Source organism: Nesoenas mayeri (assembly GCF_963082525.1).
Source record: "Nesoenas mayeri genome assembly, chromosome: 6".
NCBI lineage: Eukaryota > Metazoa > Chordata > Aves > Columbiformes > Columbidae > Nesoenas > Nesoenas mayeri.
Genome location: NC_137545.1, coordinates 21,809,987 through 21,832,780, shown reverse-complemented (window position 1 = coordinate 21,832,780; position 22,794 = coordinate 21,809,987). Strand labels below are relative to the sequence as shown.

Below are 22,794 nucleotides of genomic sequence, written 5' to 3'. Positions count from 1 at the left end.
GGGCACTGCGGTGCTCTGTGCCAGCCCAGGGTGCGGGGCTGTGCCCCAGGCTCCTGTGGCGGCGGGTGACAGATGAGTTTGACAGCCTGTGCCACAACCAGGTGACTGAGCATCAGCTCTCCCGCGAGTGCAGCCGCTAAGTAAATCTCATTCCTAATCCAAGGCGCTTTTGATAAGAACAAAAGCTGTGTGCAAATGAATATTTCCATCTTATTTCAAATTCTAGGTTTCAACTGCAATATTAATGCTATTTTACAGTGTAATTTACTTGTAATAATATGTCATTATTGCCATTTTACAGTTTTCTCTTAAAATAGTAAAGAAAATGTTTTAAAAAGCACAAATAGCTGCAGCACAAATCTCCATTCAGCCTAAGAATCTGTGCTCTCCCATCAGAATGGCGCGTAATTGAAAACAATGACATCCCCAATGCGTTAAACACTCCAGTCATTAATGCATTTTTATTTTGGAATAGAAGAGCACTCTTACAGCTTTTTTCCCAAATAGTAAACATAAATTAAACATTTCTCTTCCATTCCCAGAATGGCATCTGCCAGTGAAGCCAGGGCTGACCTCAAACACTTTCCAGAAGTGAATCTCAAACCAACACACTGGTTTTATCCACAAACCTCCCCAAAGGGAAGGGTTTTCCTGCAACATAGCATGTAAAAGGCAGTGTCCTTACCTGGTGACAAGCTCCTGCACGACAGGTGACCGTACCACTGGGTTGGCAGGAACTGCAGAAAACTCAGGCAAGCCTTCAAGAGCCAGGCTGCGTGTGCAGGGAGGGAGATGTCGCCGGGAGGAAAGCGTCACTCAGTGGAGAAGACATACTTCATACACCATACATGTAATTTGACACCAGTTGCGTATCCATCGCTCCTACATACCTTTGGATGAAAGGACAGTAGTCCTCCTGGTGAGTGCGGGAACCCACCTTGGTGAAGGGCTGACAGTCAAATCCTTTGCTCTGTGATAGGCTCCCCTAACTCTAAGGGCAGGATCCCACTGTTATCTATGAAAAATATGTCAACAGTTAGATTTAAACAGCAGCCATCCCTAGATAGGAACTTGAAAAACCTGTTTATATCTTGCACAGACTTCCAGCACCTTTCCATGTAAGAAATGTCCTCGCAGCTCTGTCCTGTCCTTCTCCAAAAGGATTTCCAGCCCTCCTCCTCCATCACAACACTCCACAGACAGATGGGTGAAGGCTATTTGAGACCCAAGGGGCCAGGAGGGTTGCAGGTTACACATTAAGTTGTCTCCTGAAGGCTGGGAGTTTATGCCAGCAATGACTGTGAGATTTACACCACGTTTCCAAAAAGTGTGATTTCTCAGTGTGATCTCTATCTGAACTTGGCAGAAAAAATATTTAATGGCTGGCAAAACATTAGTAAATAAAAGCAGATCAAGATGATGTTGCTACAATAACAGATTACATTACTATTCTCTGTCCTTAGGAAAACCCTGATTAGACCGAGATGCTCACGGGGTCTTATGAATAAGTCAGGAAGGGGCTCTAATGACCCCGCGTGAGAGCGCAGGAGCGGCAGCGCAGCCAGTGAGGCTCACAGTGCCGCTCGGGAACAGGCACCAGCCTGGATGATAACAGCAATTATCACAGGGGGCTTGTTGATTTTCTTTAATAATTTGGGCCGGATTTTCTGCTAGTATAAACCAGTACTGCTCTATTGAAGCCGAGAGAGTGCCACCAATTTATATTAACAAAAACTGACCCTCACTTTATTTTTAGTTCTTTTTTTAGGCAAGTTTTCATTATCTTATTGAAGAATTGTACCTCAGTCAGTATATCACTCACTACAGGGACAAGCCATGGACTTTTCCTGTTAACTGATGTACGGGAAACTCCAATAGCTGAAGTACTCTTCCACCTTTGCAAGCACACCTAGCATTGATTGCTGATCTTAGATCTTGAATTGCATAATTTCTAAACTAAGAGAAAATTACTTTTCGCTTGCAAGTGTCAGGACAGCTCTGAATCCATGAATGACTCAACCTCAGGCACTGGTGTTTAATTTATGAGCTATTTATCTCCTTGCGCACACCTCAGCACAAACAATTATACTTAGTAATTTGTTGATGTTATCAAGGCTGTTTGATGTTACTCCTGCTACCTCCAATAATGCTGTGCTTTGAAACTTAAACAGGATTTATAACCAAATTTGGATACTTCACACAATATTCAGATTCCAGGGAAGTTTAACTCTTTGGTAACTAAAAGGTTTTGTGTGCAATTTTCCAGGGGGACTAAATGTTGTATCTTTTGCTGACAAATTTGGCAAGGTGGCCCTTCAGCAGCATCAGAGCCCCTGGTAAGAGCCAGTGCTGCCCTCGCACAGCACGGGTGAGGTTTCCTAGCAGAGGACAAGAGAGGGGAGCAGGTCCCCGTCCTGGGCCAGGGCACCCACCTCTGCTCCATCCTGGCTGCACTTCGGGCAGGCTGCAGCGGCTCGTGCGGTTAAACCATGTGCCGAGCTGCCGCGTCCTCCCTCCGAGCCCACCCTGCCGCTCTGCTCGCTCCTGGGAACACTTTTATGTGGGCAGCAGCCTTCCTCATTACTGAGCAAGGACTATATTAACCTTTGAATTATTACATGTTTACCATAAATCTAACTTTATGAACCCCTTTGCACAATCTAACTTTTTTTGTTGTCAGAGGTAGGTACCAAACTGGAGCCACACGCACTTACCTCAGGCTGTGCTTGGGGTGCAGGCAGCTCCTCTGTGTGTCCGTGGCTGTGAGGTGGTGCAGGTCCTCACAAACGGGTTTCCCAGATCCCCCTCCAAACCTTTCCACCTCCTTGCATGCTGCCACAATTATCAAGCTCATTGAAATATGGGAGGTGAGCTCGGTGTAAGAGGTACAAGCAGTGCAGGGCTTTAACTCTGCACTTTCAAGTCCAGGCTTAAATTAGCTGTACTGTCAGACCTGGAGGTGCTGCTGTGGGCAAGGCGGGGGATCGCTGCACGGGGTCTGCGGGCAGTGAGGGGCCCATGGGCAGCGCAGAGCACAGCACAGCCTGCACCTGGCTCTGCCAGAGCTGCAGGGTCAGGATCACTGGGGACAAACATCATCACCTACCCTCACTGAAACAGCCCTTGGTGCATTATTTATCCGCGTATGATCTCAGCTGGTTGTGCAGAGGTCCCGCCCGCAGTGCCCAGCAGCGCTGCAGCCAGAGACCTTCCCCTCCCGCAGCAGCCTCAGAGCCGCCAAAGGCAGGAAAACCCCATGTCCCTGCTCAACCAGCCCGGACCTGCCAGCCCGCTTACTTTGCGAGGCTCAGGTGAACGTATTTTGTTAACTTACACATCACATGTACTCTTGTAACAGCCGCAGATTTTAGTTTCTGTATGGTTTATAAAGCTTTTCTGTGCTGAGCACATACATTTTGCATGTAGAAAATAACACGCTACAGGCACTCGTAACTGCTCAGAGCCGTAACGAGCTCTGATGAGCAGGCACCTACCAAATCATCGGTTTATGACGGCAGGCACACACATGTAACTTATTTCCCAATATGCAACACGCTGCCATATGTGTCTATTCCCATGGATCAGTAATGGGCACTACCTGTAGACAGAGGCCAAGAAATAACTGCTTCAAAGACAGCCTTGAAATGCAGAATTCACTTTAAAGCTTTCAAAGCCCAATCAGCACACTGCTGGGATACTGTGATGAATACCACTACTTTGCTTATTATTATTATTTTTTCAAAGCCTCTGATGGTTTTCCTGGCTTAATTGAAGTGAAATGGTGGATTAGCATAGTCAAACATATGGAATTAGTATGGGGGAAGTAAAAATTATAAGAAATTATTATTAGTTTTCAACAGTTACTAACTTCTGTGATTTCCCTCTCTTCATCTTCTGTGACCTGAGTTCATGAGTGGAGAGAAATGTTAAAAATTATTTAAATGTTTTTAAACTGAAAACCTTACCACATACATTACTCTTTCAAAATGCAATTTTATAGTCCTATCCTGCACCCGGCAGAAGAAACTCTCAGTGTTTAAACCACCAGCGCCCAGTGTTTAAACAGGGCACGCAGCATCTCTGCTGACCACCACAGTAAGGACAGACATCTTAATCAAAATGCAGTACTGGGAAGGACATTAAAGAGATCACGCTCTTCACGGGTGTTCGGGGAAAGCCTTTGAAGAAAAGTTGCTTTGGAGAGGAGGCAAGAACAGTGGTACTGGGTCACATCAGAGGCCCATCCAGTCCAGCACCCTGGTTTCTGACAGTGGTTGACAGTTGCCTGGCAGAGACAAGGTAAACATACCAGTTTTCCTTCCAGCATCCAGCAACTTGTGACTTCAGGACACTACAAGTGCAGAACAGGGTTTGGTTTTTTTTCCTACTAATCAACTCCTTTTTTCTTCTCCCCTGCCATCATTCAAGCATTTTTGAACCCTTGCCAAGCTTCAGCATCCACATCATCTTGTGGCAAGAAGCGCACAGCTGAAACCATGTAAAAGAAATATTTGTTTTAGCCTGTCACCCACACTCACCTGAGCACTGAGTTTATGAAGACATGGAAATCCTTCAGTTCCTCCGTGGAATATTCTGAACCCAAAGATGCTCAGATGGCAGCCAAGAGATGGCCAGTGACATCTTGGTGGCTCTTATGCTACTAAAATGTTTACTTCCACTTCAAATAGCTGGACAAACACACCTGAGTTTCAGGCAGTTAAGTGGCTACTTGTAGTTCATCACTGAGCACACCCACTGTTTTACTTTAGGTAACGTACTATGGAAACAGAGCCAGCACTGTGCCCTTGTGGCTGGGAAGGCCAATGGCATCCTGGAGAAGGGGGGTGGTCAGTAGGTTGAGAGAGATTCTCTTCCCCTCCACTCTGCCCTGGTGAGACCACATCTGGAATACTGTGTCCAGTTCTGGGCCTCTCAGTTCCAGAAGGACAGGGAACTGCTGGAGAGGGTCCAGTGCAGGGCAACAAAGATGATGAAGGGAGTGGAGCACCTCCCTTATGAGGAAAGGCTGAGGGAGCTGGGGCTCTTGAGCTTGGAGAAGACTGAGGGGTGACCTCATATATGTAAAGGGTGAGTGTCACAAGGATGGAGCCAGGCAGTGACAACCAACGGTAGGACAAAGGGTAACAGGTGCAAACTGGAACACAAGAGGTTCCACTTAAATATGAAAAGAAACTTCTTCATGATGAGGGTGCCAGAGCCTGGCCCAGGCTGCACTTTGCAGAACTCCCTGCTTTCTATATTTTAGAAGAGCAGTGCCTACAACATTTTCTTACCCTTCTCCAGCTGGAGAAACAAAGTGTCGCCTTCTGCTCAGCCCCATCACCTCCAGCAAGTATGCATCAGCCTTAGTGAAGAGAATGCAAGCAGATTTCACTTTTTTCCTTAAACAGCAAATGTGTGTAGCATGCATATATTGTTCCTGGAGTCACCTGTGCAGGTTGAAATGCATAAATAATGTGTGCTTGGCTTAAATTATATCACAATTCTGTTTAAAACAGAGTGCTTGAAACTTGCCACATTTATCCTCAAGTTTTTAGGAGTTGCATATCCTAAATGCATAGACCCACTGAGGAGAAACAGTCTGCACATATTTAATGTGGCAGTTGCCACAAGTCACCAGTGATAAGAGTGACAGAGCTTATCAGATTATTCTTTCTTTTACTAAAACTTGTTTTTATTCTGGAATAACTGATTAGCTTCAGTAGTTAAAAGAATATTAGTTAGAACAGCTGAAGAGAGAAACTATTCAGGCAAGTGAATAAGCTGAAACATAAAATGTTATAGAATACGTATTTTTAAAGAAAACGTGGCAAATATTTTGTTTTCTATTTTCAGAATGATGTAATAACTTCAAAATCCCCTATCAAGAACAACTTAGTTCAATTTGTAATTATTTTTATTTTTAGAACAGGGAGGTATCGCAAAGTACACAGATTCAAATCTAAGCAACTACGGCTTATTATATGTAAATAAGAGATGGAAAAATACAAAACAATCCATTAATTGTGCCGTCCTTGCTAACAGCTTCACTGATGTGTAATAACTGGGGAACATGGTGATATTTTTGAAATCAGAATGCATTTCAGACAGGACAAGAGAACACGTTTCAGCGGGTATTGGTGCAGTGAAGAGGTCACCAACACAGACTCCACTTCTCATGCACCTTTGATTGTGTGTAAAACCCAGCACGAGCCCTTCTCTGCTAGCAGCACCTCAACGACTTTCCAGAGAAACAGGTACGCTCCCTTTTCTTTTGTATTTGGCTTTTAACACAAGATTTCATGGTCTTAATCTTTTCTCAATTCTGTAGCATCAAAATAACACCAAGAACAAACATGAGCTGCAGCAGGGAAATGGTACAAAAGGGAATTTCAGGGGTTCCAAAACAGCTGAAGTCTTAATTTCCCTGCTTTGCAACACTCTCCCCCCTCCTGCCACCACAAAAAAAAGGAGATGCTCTTTAAAGCAAAATCAACAACTACGTATTGGAGTCATCTGCCCTCCCTCTTTCTCCTTGGTGCAATTGGAGGCATGATGCCAAATTTCCAACAATGAGCCTCGTGGCTCTGCCTGACCCGTGTCTCACTCTTTCAGAAATGAGCCATAAGGCTCAAAGGCGGCACCTCACGGGCAGTCCCCAAGCAGGACCTGACCAGTGCTCCCAGTATCTCAAACACAGCGGGGAGGCTGGCTGGTGGGGAGCTGTCTTTTCCAAGCTGACAGCAAGCAGAGCGGCCTGGCACCCCAACACATCACAGGGAACACCAGCGCCTCTCCCAGCCCTGACCCGGCTGAATCTGCAGAGGAAGCCACAGGCACTGCAGAAGTCAGGCTGTTTTAAATACATTAAACACACCGCAAGTAAGGGCAATGCTACAGCTTGCATTAAAAGTCTATTTTTGCCAACAACTTATTTTTCTGTATTACCCAAAGAGACCAGCTCTCCCTTACAGTTAAAGGGGTAAAAAAAGCACTCACGGCTGCAGCCTCACTTGAGCAGAACGACTTACCCACTCAGCACAGCGTGACCTCTTCCTTCACAGCACTATCGGTGTCACCCTCCACTGGCCTGGAAACCAGACCTGAGACGTCAACACACAACAGGAACTGCTGCCCCAGCTTCCACAATTTAGTAAGTTCAAGGCCAGAAATAAATACTTTTTCAAAATGATTTGAACAAAAAAGCTTCAGTTTCAACATGATTTTTCTACATATGTTTCCTCTCCCCAGTTAAAATCATTTATGCTGCATTGTTCTTATTATCCTCACTATCATCTTTCAGTGAATGTCCATCTACAAATTCATTAACTTTTTTGAGGCAAATCATTGGCATCCTAATCTTCTGATTCCCATGAAAGACTCACTTTTGAGATACAATTGCAGCTGCCCCACACTGCCAGTTACTGTATCATACACGTCTTAAAATTCTGTAATCAGCATCCACCAGGTGCCGTATCGCATTCAGCACACCACAGTCAGTCAATACAGACATCCCCAAACACACCAAGGCTGGTTTTGTCAAATGTTTTATTGAGTGTAGACATCTGGAGTACTGTAAAACATGCATTATCTGTAGATTCAAAAAGGAGCAAGCCACATTGTCCTCACTGTCAAACGTGTCAGGCTTGGCATACATGATGGAGATTAATGAAGTATCATGAGAGTAATATGGTTCCTGAAAAGCTTCTACAATTTGGAGTAGGGTCTTAATCGTTTGAAATGCAAAGCTGTTCACATTTAGTGAACTTGCATGTTCACTGGAGGTGCCATATTTTAATTCAAAACAAACAAGAATCATTTCACTGGGGGGAGGGGAAGTTCCCTAGGTAAAAACTGTATGCTTTTTGTTTCCAGATATCCCATTCTAAATAAAAATTCATTTGCCTTTTGGAGCAGCACAGTTTGTTTCTGAGCAACGAACAACATCTGATATTCATTTCTTCTTGGGCTGTTGAGGTGTATTAAATTTAAAGAAGATAATATCTCCATCCTCCACTATGTAATTTCTGCCTTGCTGTCTGTATTTGCCAGCAGCCTGTAAATCAAAAACAAAGGCAAAAGGAAAATGGGTTATTTCATTAGACATCTTATTGCATTTTCAAATTGTAATCATTTAAATACATTTTGGTGAAAAAATGGTACTACTTCAGCTTTAGAGTTTGACACTCACAATACTTCTTAGTTTGCCATAATTTGGTTTTACATACACAGAAAACATATACAAAAATAATTTAACCTCCACTGAATCGGTGGTGCTTAAACGCCATCTGTATTATATAGTGGAAAATCTGTAAACCCTGGCAAGTCTTAAGATAAAGGACACTAAAACAGCTCAATTTTTTTTTCTGACTTTCAGGCTTTCCTTTTCTTCATCTAAAAAACCTGCAGATGGCAAACACTGGCGGCCAGAATCTAAACCAGTACTGCTGGAAAGGGCGATCGGCACCAGTTTGCACCACGGCAGCACCGCTGTTAAACCGGGGTATGAGCGACTTCTGGGCGGCTCCAGCAAAGGACACGCGAGTGCCGTCACAACGCAAGATGGGAACACTATGCCAGAGTCACAGCCGCACACGCCTCGTGCTTCAAGCGGAGCTCTCTTGTCTGCTTGTGCCCAGATAATGAAGGACTGAGCAGCACAAAATACAGGCTCGGTTTTTCTATCAGAAATTTCCTTTAGAAGAAATTTGCTTCAGAAGGACAGATGTAAGAGGAGATAGGCTGTGAAACCAGGATACAGGAGAAAGCATACAGACCAAAGACATGAAAAGGAAATTCGTTATGAAAATGCTGTACTTGAGGAGAGAGGAAAATAGGCAAGGAATCCATTAAATATCTGTACTCTCCGCATCAGAATTTATTATTATATTTTTCTGTCTTTATCTAGTCGTAATTAAACCTGGTATTGTAGAGCCTACAGAGAAGCTGTGGCATTAGGACTGACAGACTGGGCGGGAGGTGGTCTGCTGAAGCATTTATCTTGAAAAGTGATCTACAATATGGAAAAGTTGAGAGCTTCTGCTTTAGTTCAATAACCATTCCTGTTTTGAAGTTTTCTCTTGCAGGAGAAAGTGCTTCCATGCAAGACCTCACTGTGCCATTATTCTCAATGACACTGTCACAGTGGTGGCATGCTAAGATCCCGTTACAGGAAAGCTGTTAACTAATGACCTTAGTTGCAGCAGAACAGATCAGATTAATGGTACACAGTTAACTTAGACACCTTTCTTTCACAAAACCTGTTCTGTGAAGCAACGCATTTCCCCGTATTGCTGTCTAGGAATTCAGAGGCTGGATAACCTTGTTGCTCTCATTCCTTATTTAAATGTTGTCACCAGTGATGCAAGCCTACGGAAAGTCGCAAGTAAAATAGCCTTGACAATAAATATATAGTACAGCAGTAATTGACCTTATCCCATATGACTCTATCAATAAATAATTAATAGGACTTTGCAAATGTTTTTATATTTCCCTCCCCTGGAAATTTGTTTAGACTATAAAAGATTTACTTTCAAGTAGACTCAGTAGTTCTTTCCTTTGAAGATCCTAATAATGCTCAAAGTCAAGAGTAATTAGACTAATTGATGGCATAAACACTAATAAAACAGTGTTGTAAAAATCATCAGCAAGCATAAGCTGCAGAAACAGGTACAGAGACATTTTCCAGTTGAATACATTTATTACTCACAAATATTTGTAGAATAAACTGACCTCCACAAAGTAACAATGAGGATTTTTTTGCACGCTATTGCACACTGTTCAAGTGGCATAGACTTCTTTAATTAAATACATTTTGACAAACTAATTCAAGTTTATGTATTTTTGTTACCAGTTTACAGTTAATTAAAAGTGACAGTGTTCCTTTAAATTCCCTAGAGACCATTTAATCCATTTCCATTGCTATCAGAAACACTGGTTGAAAAAATCAATACCCATTTGTGAATCTTGAGTATGTATTAAACAAGACACGTCTAACCAGTTCATTTGCACTTGAAAGCAGCCATCTGTAGAAGCCAGCTTTGCCTAAGCAGATATGATTGCTAATAATGTGATATCCCTGTAGACTACAAAGCCCACACAGAGCTATTCAGTGTATAGTTCACAGCACTGGCATTAAATTAGTTATGCTGTACTGGTGTTAGACACACACAAAATCAAACTTAAAAATCGATCAACTTGATAACATACAAAGCAAGCAACTCCCATTATCACTGTTATTTCAGTTGACTCCTGAAAGCTCACAAATTTGATTTTGAAATTTACCAGCAATATAAAAGTAATTAGTACTGTGTGTGGCAAGAAGCATTGTATTAAATGCAAATTAGCAGAGACTAGGGTAACAGAACACATTTTTCTAAAAGCAAGTGGGTTTTTCTAACCTTGATTTAAAAATGGAGTAACCAATGCAAATATGCTTGCTTTACAGACACTTCATAACAATAAAAAAATAATCATTAAATATAATCTGAACATGGAAGCTTGATGTCTAGAATCTTACCTTGTGAAATGAAAAAATATATATGCAAAATACTTATAGATTAATATTTATTTTTATTATAATTATCATTATTATTAACAACTGATGTAGCTTCTCAGGGACAACACTTAGATTTGAGGTTCAAAAACTGTTGCTGGCAAAATTTGGATCTGGGTTAAATAAAGTGGTTTCTGACTGCAGAATATTACATTTATTTATAGCCGAGGTTTCACTTTACAACTACAACTCTACTTCCCTTTTCATAAGGTAGTTCACATGCTGCAACGAACCAATTATACCGGGATATTTTTCCCTCACTTCCTGGGGTTCAAACAAACCTATTAAAGTCCCGCTGCTCAGTATGATCTTCCTTAGTGATACCACTGAGAATAAGCTGAATCTGAAATCATAGTTTTGCATACCTTTCAAGCTATCAAATAGCAAACAATAAAGCTCAACCTTTTAAATTCTTTAACACGTTAGAGTGTGTAGGAACCTTCAAGTACTGAGGTTGATTAAATCCAACTAATGTTCTTTGTAACTGCAATTTTTTAAGATACAAATCTTAATAAAACAAAAAATGCCAAACGAGAAATCAGACCTGTATAAAATAAAAGGAAGTTTCTCTGCTTAAAGAAGGTGCAAATAATGCAATGGCAACCCAGGGAAGAACAGCTTTTATTATGACATTTATTTGCCATGAACAAGTTCAATTCATATTTAATCAGATAACTTCAAATCAGATATAATTTGTCAGCTATAAGAAGGGCACAACTTTGGGCAGCCAATCAGTCTCTGCCCTCTAGTGTTGAGAAAGTGGATGAAACTCTTCTTAATAGAAGTGTCACTACAAAGAAACGTGAGCTCAAGAAAAAAAGTTTTTTATTAAATATCTTCACTGTCTATTCAGTAGACAGTAGCTAGGAGGCTTCACCTATTATATTTTCATGGACTACATACAACTGTTACTGGCACCCCGAACAACCCAAGTAAGGCACAGCATTTCTGACTAAGACATCAAAGGGTGATTGAATTAAATACTGAAATGGTAAATGTTAAGATTCTAAATATGTTTATCGGAGTCTAGGAGTGGAATCCACTAATCCTAAAAAAAAGGGTATCTTTTTATAATACAATATTTTCTTAACCATCTGCATCCAACATTTGTAATACCTTCACTGCAACCTCAAAACAAGATGACACATTATTAGAAGAAACAGATTTTCTGTATTTCTTGCATTTCATTTTAGAGGCAATTCAAAAGTCTGCTATCTCATCTTAAAAATTTGATTATTCAAAACCAAGTTCATTTTAAAGCTTACTAAATTCCAAACACTAACATGTAAATAGAGAAAAAAAATAGTTATCATAGCATTTGGTCTTAGTGTTTACGTTTAGTCCATAAACTGTCCTATCTTGGATACTGAAATAGATGCATTCCAGTAAGTTGGTGCATCTGAATTCTTTCCTAAGTAAAAGATGAAAATAGATCTTGGTCTACTGGTAGAGGTAGCTGTTAAGATTTGCTTAGCACCAGGAACTTCTTCCCAGTGAAAAACGGACTTGGATAAATGGCACGTATGGAGAAAGGGATGAGCAAAAGATGGGGAGCTCACCTTGACTGCAGCTTCTGAACCCTCTTCTTTAAAATCTTCGTATTTCATTACTTCAGCCATAATGAATCCCTTTTCAAAATCTGTGTGAATCTTCCCTGCTGCCTGAGGAGCTTTCGTCCCTTTCTGTCAAAGGAAAGACCGGAAGAAAATTAATTGCACTTAAGAAGATTGATTGCAGGAAAGCGGGTTTCTCCTTTTGGTTCGCTTTCAGGATCTGCTGAAACTTTGTTTCCTATCAGTTAAAATGTCACGCATTCAGCTGGGCAATTCTCAGCATTGGGACATACAGATAGATGCCTTCACCACAGATAAACCACCTGATATTAAAGAAGGGCAGCTTTGTTTTTCCTAATGCGTCTCAAAAGCAGTATTGATTTTAGAAGCTACGATTGTGTTTTGTTGTGGGATTCACGTCGATCCTTAGTTCTGCATACAGAAAGCGAGGAAAATAGAGATTTTTAAATAACTTTAAAATCTGAATTACTCATCAAGACTTTTACTTGCATCCAAATAATTTCAATTAAATGATAACGTTCATTGGCAAACTACATCGAAAATGATTTATGGATCTCAAGCCCTACATAGTAGTTTATTTTTATTTCACAATAAATTTAATAAGTCTAATACAGAATAAAATGAGTATTCTTACCAAAATGTCAACAACTGAATCGCTAAAAAATAAAAAATCACAGGCAACTATTATAAGATAATTTAAGTTTGTGCAATAGAGGAGAATGCATTATAACTGTGTGCCTTAAATTACAAGGGCATACATTCTGTGCACATACAACCATGGAGAGAAATTTGAGAAATAATGGTGACCTAAAGGCTGCTTAATAAAGCATGTTAAAGTGCTAAGGAGTCTGACAGTGTAAAGCACAGTTTTTACAATAAAAGATGTATTGGGTTAATATGGCTACTCACTGATGCTTACCTGACTAAATATCTTTGCACATTAAATCAAAGATACTTACAATCAGTCTTAAGATAAACCAGCTTTCAAATTTCCTAATAAAAAGCAAGCATTTCTCCTACTGAAAACACTGGACTTTCAGCATGTGCTTTTAAAAACTATTGCAAAAATCAGAACAATAAAACTCCTGCTTTTATATTATTTTGATAGCTATTTCAGGGACATTAGCTAGCAGTTATCATTTAAAAGGAGAGGAGATGAAAAGGCTAAAAAAATAAACGTGCTTTTAGGAAAATAAGTTTAATGTGCTAAAACATATGCACAAACATCTGTAGCAGTATTAATAAAAATATAAATTTACTGGAAATTATGTTGATTAATGAAAACAAATTAATTCCATTGAATGAAATTACATATAGCACTGATATTCACTGAACAGCACTATAAACACTGATGCAAAAAATAAAAGCTCGGTGACAGACTTACACCTCCAAAAGTTGACATTTTTGTAATTTTTAAGATAAAGTTTGTAACTACATGCATTTCAAAACATTTTTAAATACTAATCTTTATATTTTAAGATATTTACATTCAAAGGCAAGGCACTACAGCTCAGCTCTTACTGTCCTCTGGGAATAAATTAGTCAATCTCTATGGCTATAATCATTCTACATCAATCTTTCAAATACGTAATACAATTTTAGGCATTACATAAGCTCCCGGATAAACACACAAACTACCAAATTAAACTAGGTCTAAATATTAAAGTCAGTAAAAGACCTGAATTACTGCACACTGATTTTAGGTTTTGGAGCCTAACTGTGTATCCATGAGGAATATAATGACGTTATATTGCTTTTATTGCTGAAAATGTAATCCGAGCAAAGCAAAGGAGGAATGAACCACCTGCAACCCAAACAAACTTAGTGAATACAAAATGAAAAGCAACATCAATTTCACTGCAGACAAACCCAGTCACACAGATTAAGCAAGCACAATACTGGTACGTCTTATCTCTGACCACAGGAGGAGGGTAGACAGATTCTACAGGATGAAGAAATTCAGACTATGTAATAGGCAGAATCAATTGTTACCTGCCTCAATCAATGCAGCTCCACTTTCACTGTTCAGCAGCTCACAAATAATTAAAGTTATCCTGGACAAAAACCTCATCTGTAATGACTAGCTAACCGCCACCATGACAAACTTCAAAGTCAGTGATATCAATCTGAATTCAATAGTGTGGAACTGGATATAGCTGATGAATAAGTATGAATCTTACCCTGATGGTCCATGCACGCACTTCATCTGGGCCTGCAGTGAAAAAGTATTCTAGTTGGAGTGCTGCATATCCAGCCTTAATGATCTTTGCTAAAGCACTGAAAAAAAAATGAATCCAACTCATTCAACATATACACATGAAATAGCTAAGTGCCCCAAGTAATCAATTTACATGGAAAGCCATCGTGTATTTGGAAGACAGTGGGTCTACTTTTAAACACAGCAATAATCGCAGAAGCCTTTTTCTTTGAACTCTCTGCAGAAGAACTACTCTTTTACTGCTGCATCACAAAGACAGTATTTTGAGTTGTTTATTTGGCAGGCTACAGAAATACGGGATAAATTTAAATCACCCTACCAGGCAGCACTTTTGGTTTCATGCAATTTTCAGGACTCCAGGTCATGAAAGCATAACTGTTTGACTGAAATCCAATATTGAAACAATTTATTATAGTTCCTCAGAAAAATGATGGCAAAATTTTCTTCACTGTCCTTATTCCCCATGGATGACGAAACAGTTTTGGTGATCATTCCTTCTCAAAAATATACATAACTAATACCTATGTTATAATTAAAACACTGTACAGAGATGACAGATGACAGTTAAAAACTTAATTTAAAATAAATCTTTTCACTCTGTCTCATGGTAAAGAAAGGAGAAGATTCTCTCTTTATAATGGTAATTACTCTGTCATTTATTATTCTATCAGCGCAAGCAATTAAATTACTGCAAGGAAATAGTTGATAATAAAGTGTAGGGAAAATGAATGCTAATTAACCTTTGTGTCATGTTCTCTTCCAGATACTTCTGTTTCTCCTCAGCACTCATATCTTGCAACTTGAGTTCCAAGGCCCCACTAAAAGGAATGACCAAAGCACCCGGGTCGTGCTTGTCCACCCACTCTTTAATTTTTATCAACCTGTAGACAACAAAGGGCACAACATTATCTTGTAGTGCATGCATGGCTGTACCACATTCATTATTATCAAGTAGCACATACATATTCATAAGAATTGCACGGTTTTATGATGCCATCTTTTTGTGTATTGCTTTCCAAGGTCAAGGCATTAACAGGCAGCAATTGCTTCAGGTGTACTCCATTAACATTTCACTGTTTCTTGGTTTCTGTTTGGCATTTCATCTATCAGAAACAGGCATAATTTGAGGCAACAACTAGGTTTTTGGCAGAGCTTAAATACTTGCAATCTAAAATGCTAACTGAATAAAACTTTGTAGATCTGTGGATGAACATTTTTCTGAGACTTCCCAGGGTGATATTTATCAAACGCAGTGAAACTGGGGGGTCTTCAGTTTTTCCTATGACTTTTTTTTTTTTAGAAGCATCGCAGTGGGTAGGGCAGCTGATAACAGCAGACAGAAAATAACACTACACTCCAACTCCTGGATAGTACGCAGCATCCTGCTTTTCCTGGCTACTCATCTCTGAGTTTGCCATAGATAATGAATACAAGGTTGTCTTTCTACTGGTTTCTCCCACCTTCTTAATATCTCCCCAGAACAAGGCTTCTAGATATTGTACGACTATTCTTTTTAAATAAAGAATCCAATTTCCTATTTATAATCTTCTTCGATAACTGGCAGCATCAGTAATAGTTTGCTGTACATCTAATATATTTTTTTCAGTTGAACCAAACTTCAAATATAGAACTACAGATTTACGGTGCTAGTTTTTGAATGTTCAATATCTTATTAAAATTAAGAAAATGTTTGCAGCAATAGCTCATGTTTAAACAACCTTTAAACGCAGGCATCACATTCATGACTGCAAATACTATTCATTTAAATTTAAGGGAGACATTCACAAATTCCCTGAGAGGAGTTCCGTGTTATTTACAAGGTGCTACTCCTGAACAGGTGTGAATGGTAAGAATGACAACTCTGTACGCTCAACAAGACAACTCCAACGGCACAGGACAGCAGGAACATTTCCAGTGCACTAAGACATGAAGCACGAAACACACTATTTTGGGTGCCGTAGATGTTTCAGACCTGAAGCACCCAGCATCCAGCACAGGGTTATATGCTTGCTGAGTTCTTTTTCTCAGTCCTGCTAATCTCCAAGATTTAGACTAAGGTTTTAACTGCTATTATACTGAAGTGCTTTGAAACTGTGGCCTGCAAACCTTTAAATAATCAATGCAAATGTCACTTCAGAAAAAAATGAACTGAACCACAAGTTCATCAACACACATTTGTCAAAGAAAATAGCAGGGGATCAGAGCTATTATAAGATTAAGTGCATGGCCCACTGAGTAGGGTTTTAGATGGGACAAAGAATATAAAAGTTCGCTCAACAGTTTTCACACGTTTGTTACATAAGGCTGGTCTTCTATCATTTACTTATGTAAATACCCCATCGGTGGTTTTCAATCCTCATTATACTAATCTTTTTTTCCTCCAGTTATCCAATGAAAATGTAGTCTGCTATCCAGGACTGATACTGCAACACTATTGCCTTCAGAAACATCTGAACTGAAAATCACAATTAAGGTGCTTTTCTGAATGTGGCATGTGACATTTAACAGCACTTCTAAAACTGACATTTGTAGTTAACCAATTCATTTTGGCTAACAAACTGGATATCAAAGTTCAGAGCTTAAAAATGCCAAGCTTTTACAGAAAATGTATCTAGAAATGGATCTGCTCTTCAGTGTACTTCAACCTCTGTGCATACGTTACTTTTTTTCTTTTTTTTTAAGAAAGTCCCTAGCACTGGTCTCTAGACGAATTAAATAACATAGCAAGTGAAAGAATAAAACATGCAAACTTGAAAAAGTGAAGCAAGCATAAAGTAATGTCAAAAATTGGATTCAAATTCTGTTTGGTAAATATGGTCATCATAACTAATAAACTAAGAACTATTGTGGAACAACAAGATAAGAAATAATTACTTTGGCTAAAACATCAATTCAGAATAATCATAGTCCTAGACTGTCAATTTAACAGCTTTTCTATTGAGTCCTTAGAGGGATTATTTGCATTCCTCAGGTATTCTATTGTACAATTCAGATGAATAAAGACTTACAAATCATTCGTCTACCGCCAGTGTAAGACTTTGATCCAGTGAATACACCATTGTACCTTAACTATAATTGGCAAAAAACCTGACAGTGTAGAGCATCACAAGCTTAATAACAAAGGAGAATATCTCAAAGTGTTGACAGATGATCTTCATAATGCAGGAGCAGAGCTGGTACATTTTAGCAATAAATGAGCACTGAGGTCTAAAGGTCTCTGAAGTGACTGACATCAGACCTGCTACAGCCTCACTAGAAGAATAAGGTTCCGCGTCCCACTCTGTACAGACAGTCGGGTTCTCTGCCCGAGTCTTTCACTTTTATGACTTTCAATGTCACAGGAATTACTAAAAACTACCAAGGAATTCCCTCAATGGTGATTAAAACAAAGAAAACAACAAAAAAGTAGATCCTCAAATACAAATACTGGTATATTTCTAAATGAAATTTCCCCAAAGCAAAAATGCTTGACTAACAATCAATGAAGTAATAGTGCAAGTTGGTTATCCCTAAGAGGGAAGCAAAGTGTGCTAAACAGAATAAAATGCTCTTAACAAATGGTAACAATTAATGTCACAGTCTGTTTTATGTGAGCACATATTTTTTCCATGGAAGTGCTGTATGTCTGTAAAAGGACAGCATTAGTACACTAATTTGGGCCTTTGTTAAAATAAGCAAATCCTGAAGTATCTCTCCATTATTTCATGTTATACTTGATAATAAATGATGACGGGTATGGGATTTTAGGCTGACATAAAAGACTATCAACATTTAAGAAAATCTCAATTAAAAAAAGAAAAAAAAAAAACAAACCAAAGCCACAAACAACACAACAATGTGGCAAAATGAAAGTAAAAAAAAAAAAAAGAAGAAGAAAGGAAAACAGTAAAATGGCAGAACCAATGACCATAATCAACTGCTGAAACTACTTTAAGAAACAAGAAAGTGCTCAAGATGAAAATCCTTCTTGACGAAGTAAACTGAAAACTATGTGAAAACAGTGGACATACTGAAAGAAATTTAAAATATCCTATTTCCTAATTAGGTTTCTAAAAACGCCATTATTAGTAGAGTTGAAACTAATTTCAGATTCCAACACGTAGCGTAGAAAGAAGAAGGGCTGATCCTGGTGCTGCTCAGTAATACCAGCAAAGGATCTTGGAGCATCTCTGGCCACCCAAGAGCCGTCCCCGTCCCCTGGCTTGGTGCTTCCCTCCCAGCGGTTCTGAGGAGAGGAGGGGGAGCCAACAGCACCTACAGAGTGCTCCTGAACTGAGATTTCATTCTAGCCACCACAAATGAACAAAATATCCTTTCTGAAAAAAACACACCCAAGAGACAGTAAGACAACCATTCATTCTGGGACAGCAAAAAGAAAATCTGAAAAGTTGAATTGAAAATTCATTTTAAAAGACAGCTGTGTAAAAATCTGACACAAGAACAAAACCAAATCTGAACAACTTGTAAGGGAACGCAACACTCAAAATTCTGACCAGGGTATGTCAGCATATCTACTACCTGTGAGGACCAAGATGTTTTCTTGCCACTTCTAGATTTCAAAATTTGATAAAGGCATCAATTAAGAGCATTCTAGTTTTTAACTTCACATCTGCCTGAAAAGGAAAAAGTAAATGAAAGAAGCCAGTGACTTCAAGGGCAGAAGGATCAGGACAAGTACCAGAGTTAACTCCTAATATTGAATCGGGATGCAGAGCAGACCTTGGAGCAAGGTTTGAAAATGAGGCCACTCACTGGGAATGCCGGTAAGCAAAGAGCACTGGAAAGGGGAGCGTGCAGAAGGGAATGCCTTGGCTTTAAAATGGTGATGGATGCTGAGGCAGGAGAAACCAAAACCTGCAGACAACCAAAATAAAGAGGTATAAAAGTTACAGAATGTACATTAACTACAAATCGATATTTGACAGAGTTTCACATGAGAGATCCAGCTGGGAAGAAAGACAGAGTTCAGATGGAAATCACAAGTAGCAACAGAAGAGAGAAGCTGCAGAGAGAACTTAAGCTCAGTGGACACCTTCAAGACAAGATGATCTGAAAAACTGACCCTTGAGAAGAAAGGTGATTTGTGAAAGTATGCTTTTGTACAAGCAAGACCAAAAAAAACACCAACCCATCTAACCCATGGAAGAGAAACAATTCTTTTTCTGTTCTACACCTGAACTACAAGTAGAAATCGGCAGAAAGAAAACAGCATGGCAGGGAAGAAGAAAATACTAGGCAGCACCACAAGAAGAAAAGAAACAAATGTGGATAACATCCAACTAAGTGGTCAGAACTTACAAAAGACTGAAAAATAAATATCTACAGATAGGAGGGAGAACAAGAGAACGCAGCAATTACAACAGGCTCTTCTTGGCAGTTCTAGCAACTCCAAATTTTTAAAACCTTCCAACCTCAATCTGTTTGGTGCTTTGTTCCCCATTGTTGAAAAGTTTTCCCTATGTGTAGCCTAAGCCACCTTTCTTTCAATTTAAATACAACAGTATAACTGAGCCTATAGACTATGGGCTGGCAATACACTCTCTACTTCTTTACAGTAGTGTTCTACATACTTAAAAACAGAGGTCTTACTTTTTTCAGTTTTCCTTGTAAGCCACCTATTGCTTCTAATTTCAAACCTTTTTCTTGACTCTTTCCAATTGGTCTAAAGTTGGAAGCACACAGTACCTAATGCACTCCTCAAAGCTCTCAATAATAATGCCTAATAAACACTAAAAATAGCTAGAGGATTAACTGACACATTTTTCAGGTGATTCTCCTGTTTATAAAACCCAGTGTGACATTTGTTTTTTTGTGACAGCACTGCAACATTATCTCGTGCTCAGCTTATAACTTACTGTATGACCCTGCTTGACTAGCTATTCTTAATATTATATTTGCATGGTTGATTATTTCTGCATAAAATCATTCTCAGAAGTTGCACCCTAGACTTTTTTTTTTTTCCTAATGATATCTTCCATTTCTTGAAATGCTCCTAAATTCTAATTTTGTTCTATACATACTTGGACATCTCCTAGTTTGGGGTCACCTACAGATTTAACAAGAATGCTCATCATCCAGCTCATTAATGGGAATACATAACAGTATTCAACTAGCAGCTGCTTCTGCAGATCTCATAATGAGATATTCTTCCATTTGGAAAGTGAACCACTGATAACTATGCTCTGTGTATTATCTTCCAACCAGCCTTGCACACTCAGCTTCCCGTAGGTTCCATCTAGTTTCACACCTTGCTTATGAGACTGTTGTAAGGCATTGAAACCTTTAAAGGTTTAATAAAAATCCCAACATGTAGTAAAACATATTTTTCACTACATGCCAGACCATTAAATTTATCACAAACAAAATATTACGAGTCATCTGACAATTTAGAAAAGTAATAGCCAACATGAATTGTGAAGACAATTGGGTTGCTTCTACGTGATTAAAACCAGTTTAATTGTTCCAACATTTTTCTTGACGTTAAAGGAAAATTCATTGACTTTAAAATGTCTTGTTTCTTTTTTCCTCTTTGTGGCTTTCTTTTGTCTTTTGAAACCTCACCCATTATCCACAAATTATCTAAAATGATGATAAATTAGGCAATTATTAATTTTATTGCTAGGTCCCAAAATGTTCTACTACAAGTACCACTAGGTTTAGTTGATTTGTTGGGATGGGAGAGGAAGATCTCATTTACCCAAGCACTAGTACTGTGTGACACAGCTGATAAGTGACGTCCTTCCCCCCTGTTCTGTCAGCATGCACAGACACAAAGATCAGGTCCCGCTGTTCTCAGTGCTGTAGGTATGTATAGATTTATATGTATTCTTATGTAAATAAACATTCACAGCCTCAGTAATCTTTCATTGCAAATTTATATAATCAACAATGGTGAAAATAATGAAACCAATGCATATAATACTTCTGTATCACAGAATAGGTCAGTGGCAGAAGTTCAGAACAGGAAGCAGAAAGCACAGGCTGTGCCAGGTGACCATGCTGTAACTCTCACTCCTACCTGCCTTTGTCAGGGCATCCCTGATTCTTGCACTACATGAAGATAAAGGAAGACTAAACAGGGAAAACATTAAAGAGTAAAAAGGTACTTTCTTCCCCAACAGGATAGCTTGTTTTTTATGAAGACGACAAATCTACAGAAGGTTTGGGAGTACCTGCTACTGACCTAGGCAGTTTCAAATAATCAGTGACGCTTATGAATTTATTTTTTTATTCCCCATTCCCTGATGGGCAGGAGGAACACAGCAATCCTTAGTTTTCAAAAGGCCCTTTCCCACCCCCACCTCTTCCCTGCAAGTACTTTATAGTAACACTTGAGAACAAAATCACGGCCTTCACACGCTGGGCTGCTCCCTCAGCCCCTCAGGGCAAGAGCTTCAGGAACTCAGAACATCATGTGCATCCCGAATGCTTTAAGTTTCTCGATACCTTCCGAGAGTTCGATACCCGTATCCCCTCCAGTATTAGTCATTGCATCCAGATTAACCTTACAAGAGACCAATATGGAGAACATATCTCATGTTAGATGTCACTCACCCCCAACACAGATTGACTTGAGCCTTGAAACATGCAGTGTAACAGTCCTTGAAATTCTTTACCACAACACTTCCAGGGACTTGCAACACATCCCATGATCTCAGGAATCTCATGACAGAATACGAATATAAAGTATTTCATTCTACCAGATCCAGATTTCATACTTTCTAACTTCATTGTAATTTCAACTGATACTGTATCACAAAAAGAAAAATAGAAGTTCCTGATCAACACTGCCATTTGCCATTTATTATAGTTTGGTTTATAACTTTCCTTAACATTCTCTTTTGAAATGTAAGTAATCCCAGGCTCTCTGCCTCATGTATGTCAAAGTAAGCTTTTCCAGGGCCTTGATCTCTATCATGGCCATTATCTTAAATCCCCTATAACTCTGCAAAATCATTTGCTGGATGGGGTGACCAGTATTGCACCTACTATTTTAATTCATGTTTCATCCCAGACTCTGAAGAAACATTTTCATAAACTGGACATGAGCTTCCCATCCCATTCCTTACCCATCCAGATGTTCCCCTTGCTTTTCTGCTACCAGTTGCACATGGAGCAAGGACCCCAGCAGCAGTCCCTGCAGGCATATTCAAGCTGTCAACATCACAAATTATCTGTAAAAATCAGTTTTGGGTGGAAGGGAGAATTTCTTTCTTTCATACCTCTCTTCTCCATCCCTTTTCTTTTAAACTGGACCGATTCACTTCCCCACATATCCTTCAACTGATTGGGCCAATATAAGTGAAGGGTGGTGCAGGAACAGGTGAAGACTGTCAAGGATGGGAGTGCCCCAAGCCTACCAGCCAAAAAAGAGCAATGCCATGAAGCCAAGTTCGATCCAGCATTTTGGTGTTCATTATTGGAGAATGCTTGTATATGGCATGACA

The 22,794-nt window shown here is 39.4% G+C and overlaps 1 protein-coding gene across 3 annotated transcripts in view; it reads right to left on the bottom strand.

Annotated features, from left to right (window-relative positions):
• Positions 1-7,572: 7,572 nt before the first annotated feature.
• Positions 7,573-22,794, bottom strand: part of OLA1 (Obg like ATPase 1) — a 101,742-nt gene continuing 86,520 nt past the window's right edge. For all 3 annotated transcript variants that reach the window (XM_080346888.1, XM_080346889.1, XM_080346890.1), the window contains 4 exons: positions 15,088-15,228; positions 14,310-14,406; positions 12,115-12,237; positions 7,573-8,056 (listed from right to left, as the gene is read on the bottom strand). In XM_080346888.1, coding sequence (XP_080203014.1) covers positions 7,955-8,056; positions 12,115-12,237; positions 14,310-14,406; positions 15,088-15,228 — 463 coding nt within the window. In that variant the 3' untranslated portion in view covers positions 7,573-7,954. The remainder of the gene's footprint in view (positions 8,057-12,114; positions 12,238-14,309; positions 14,407-15,087; positions 15,229-22,794) is intronic.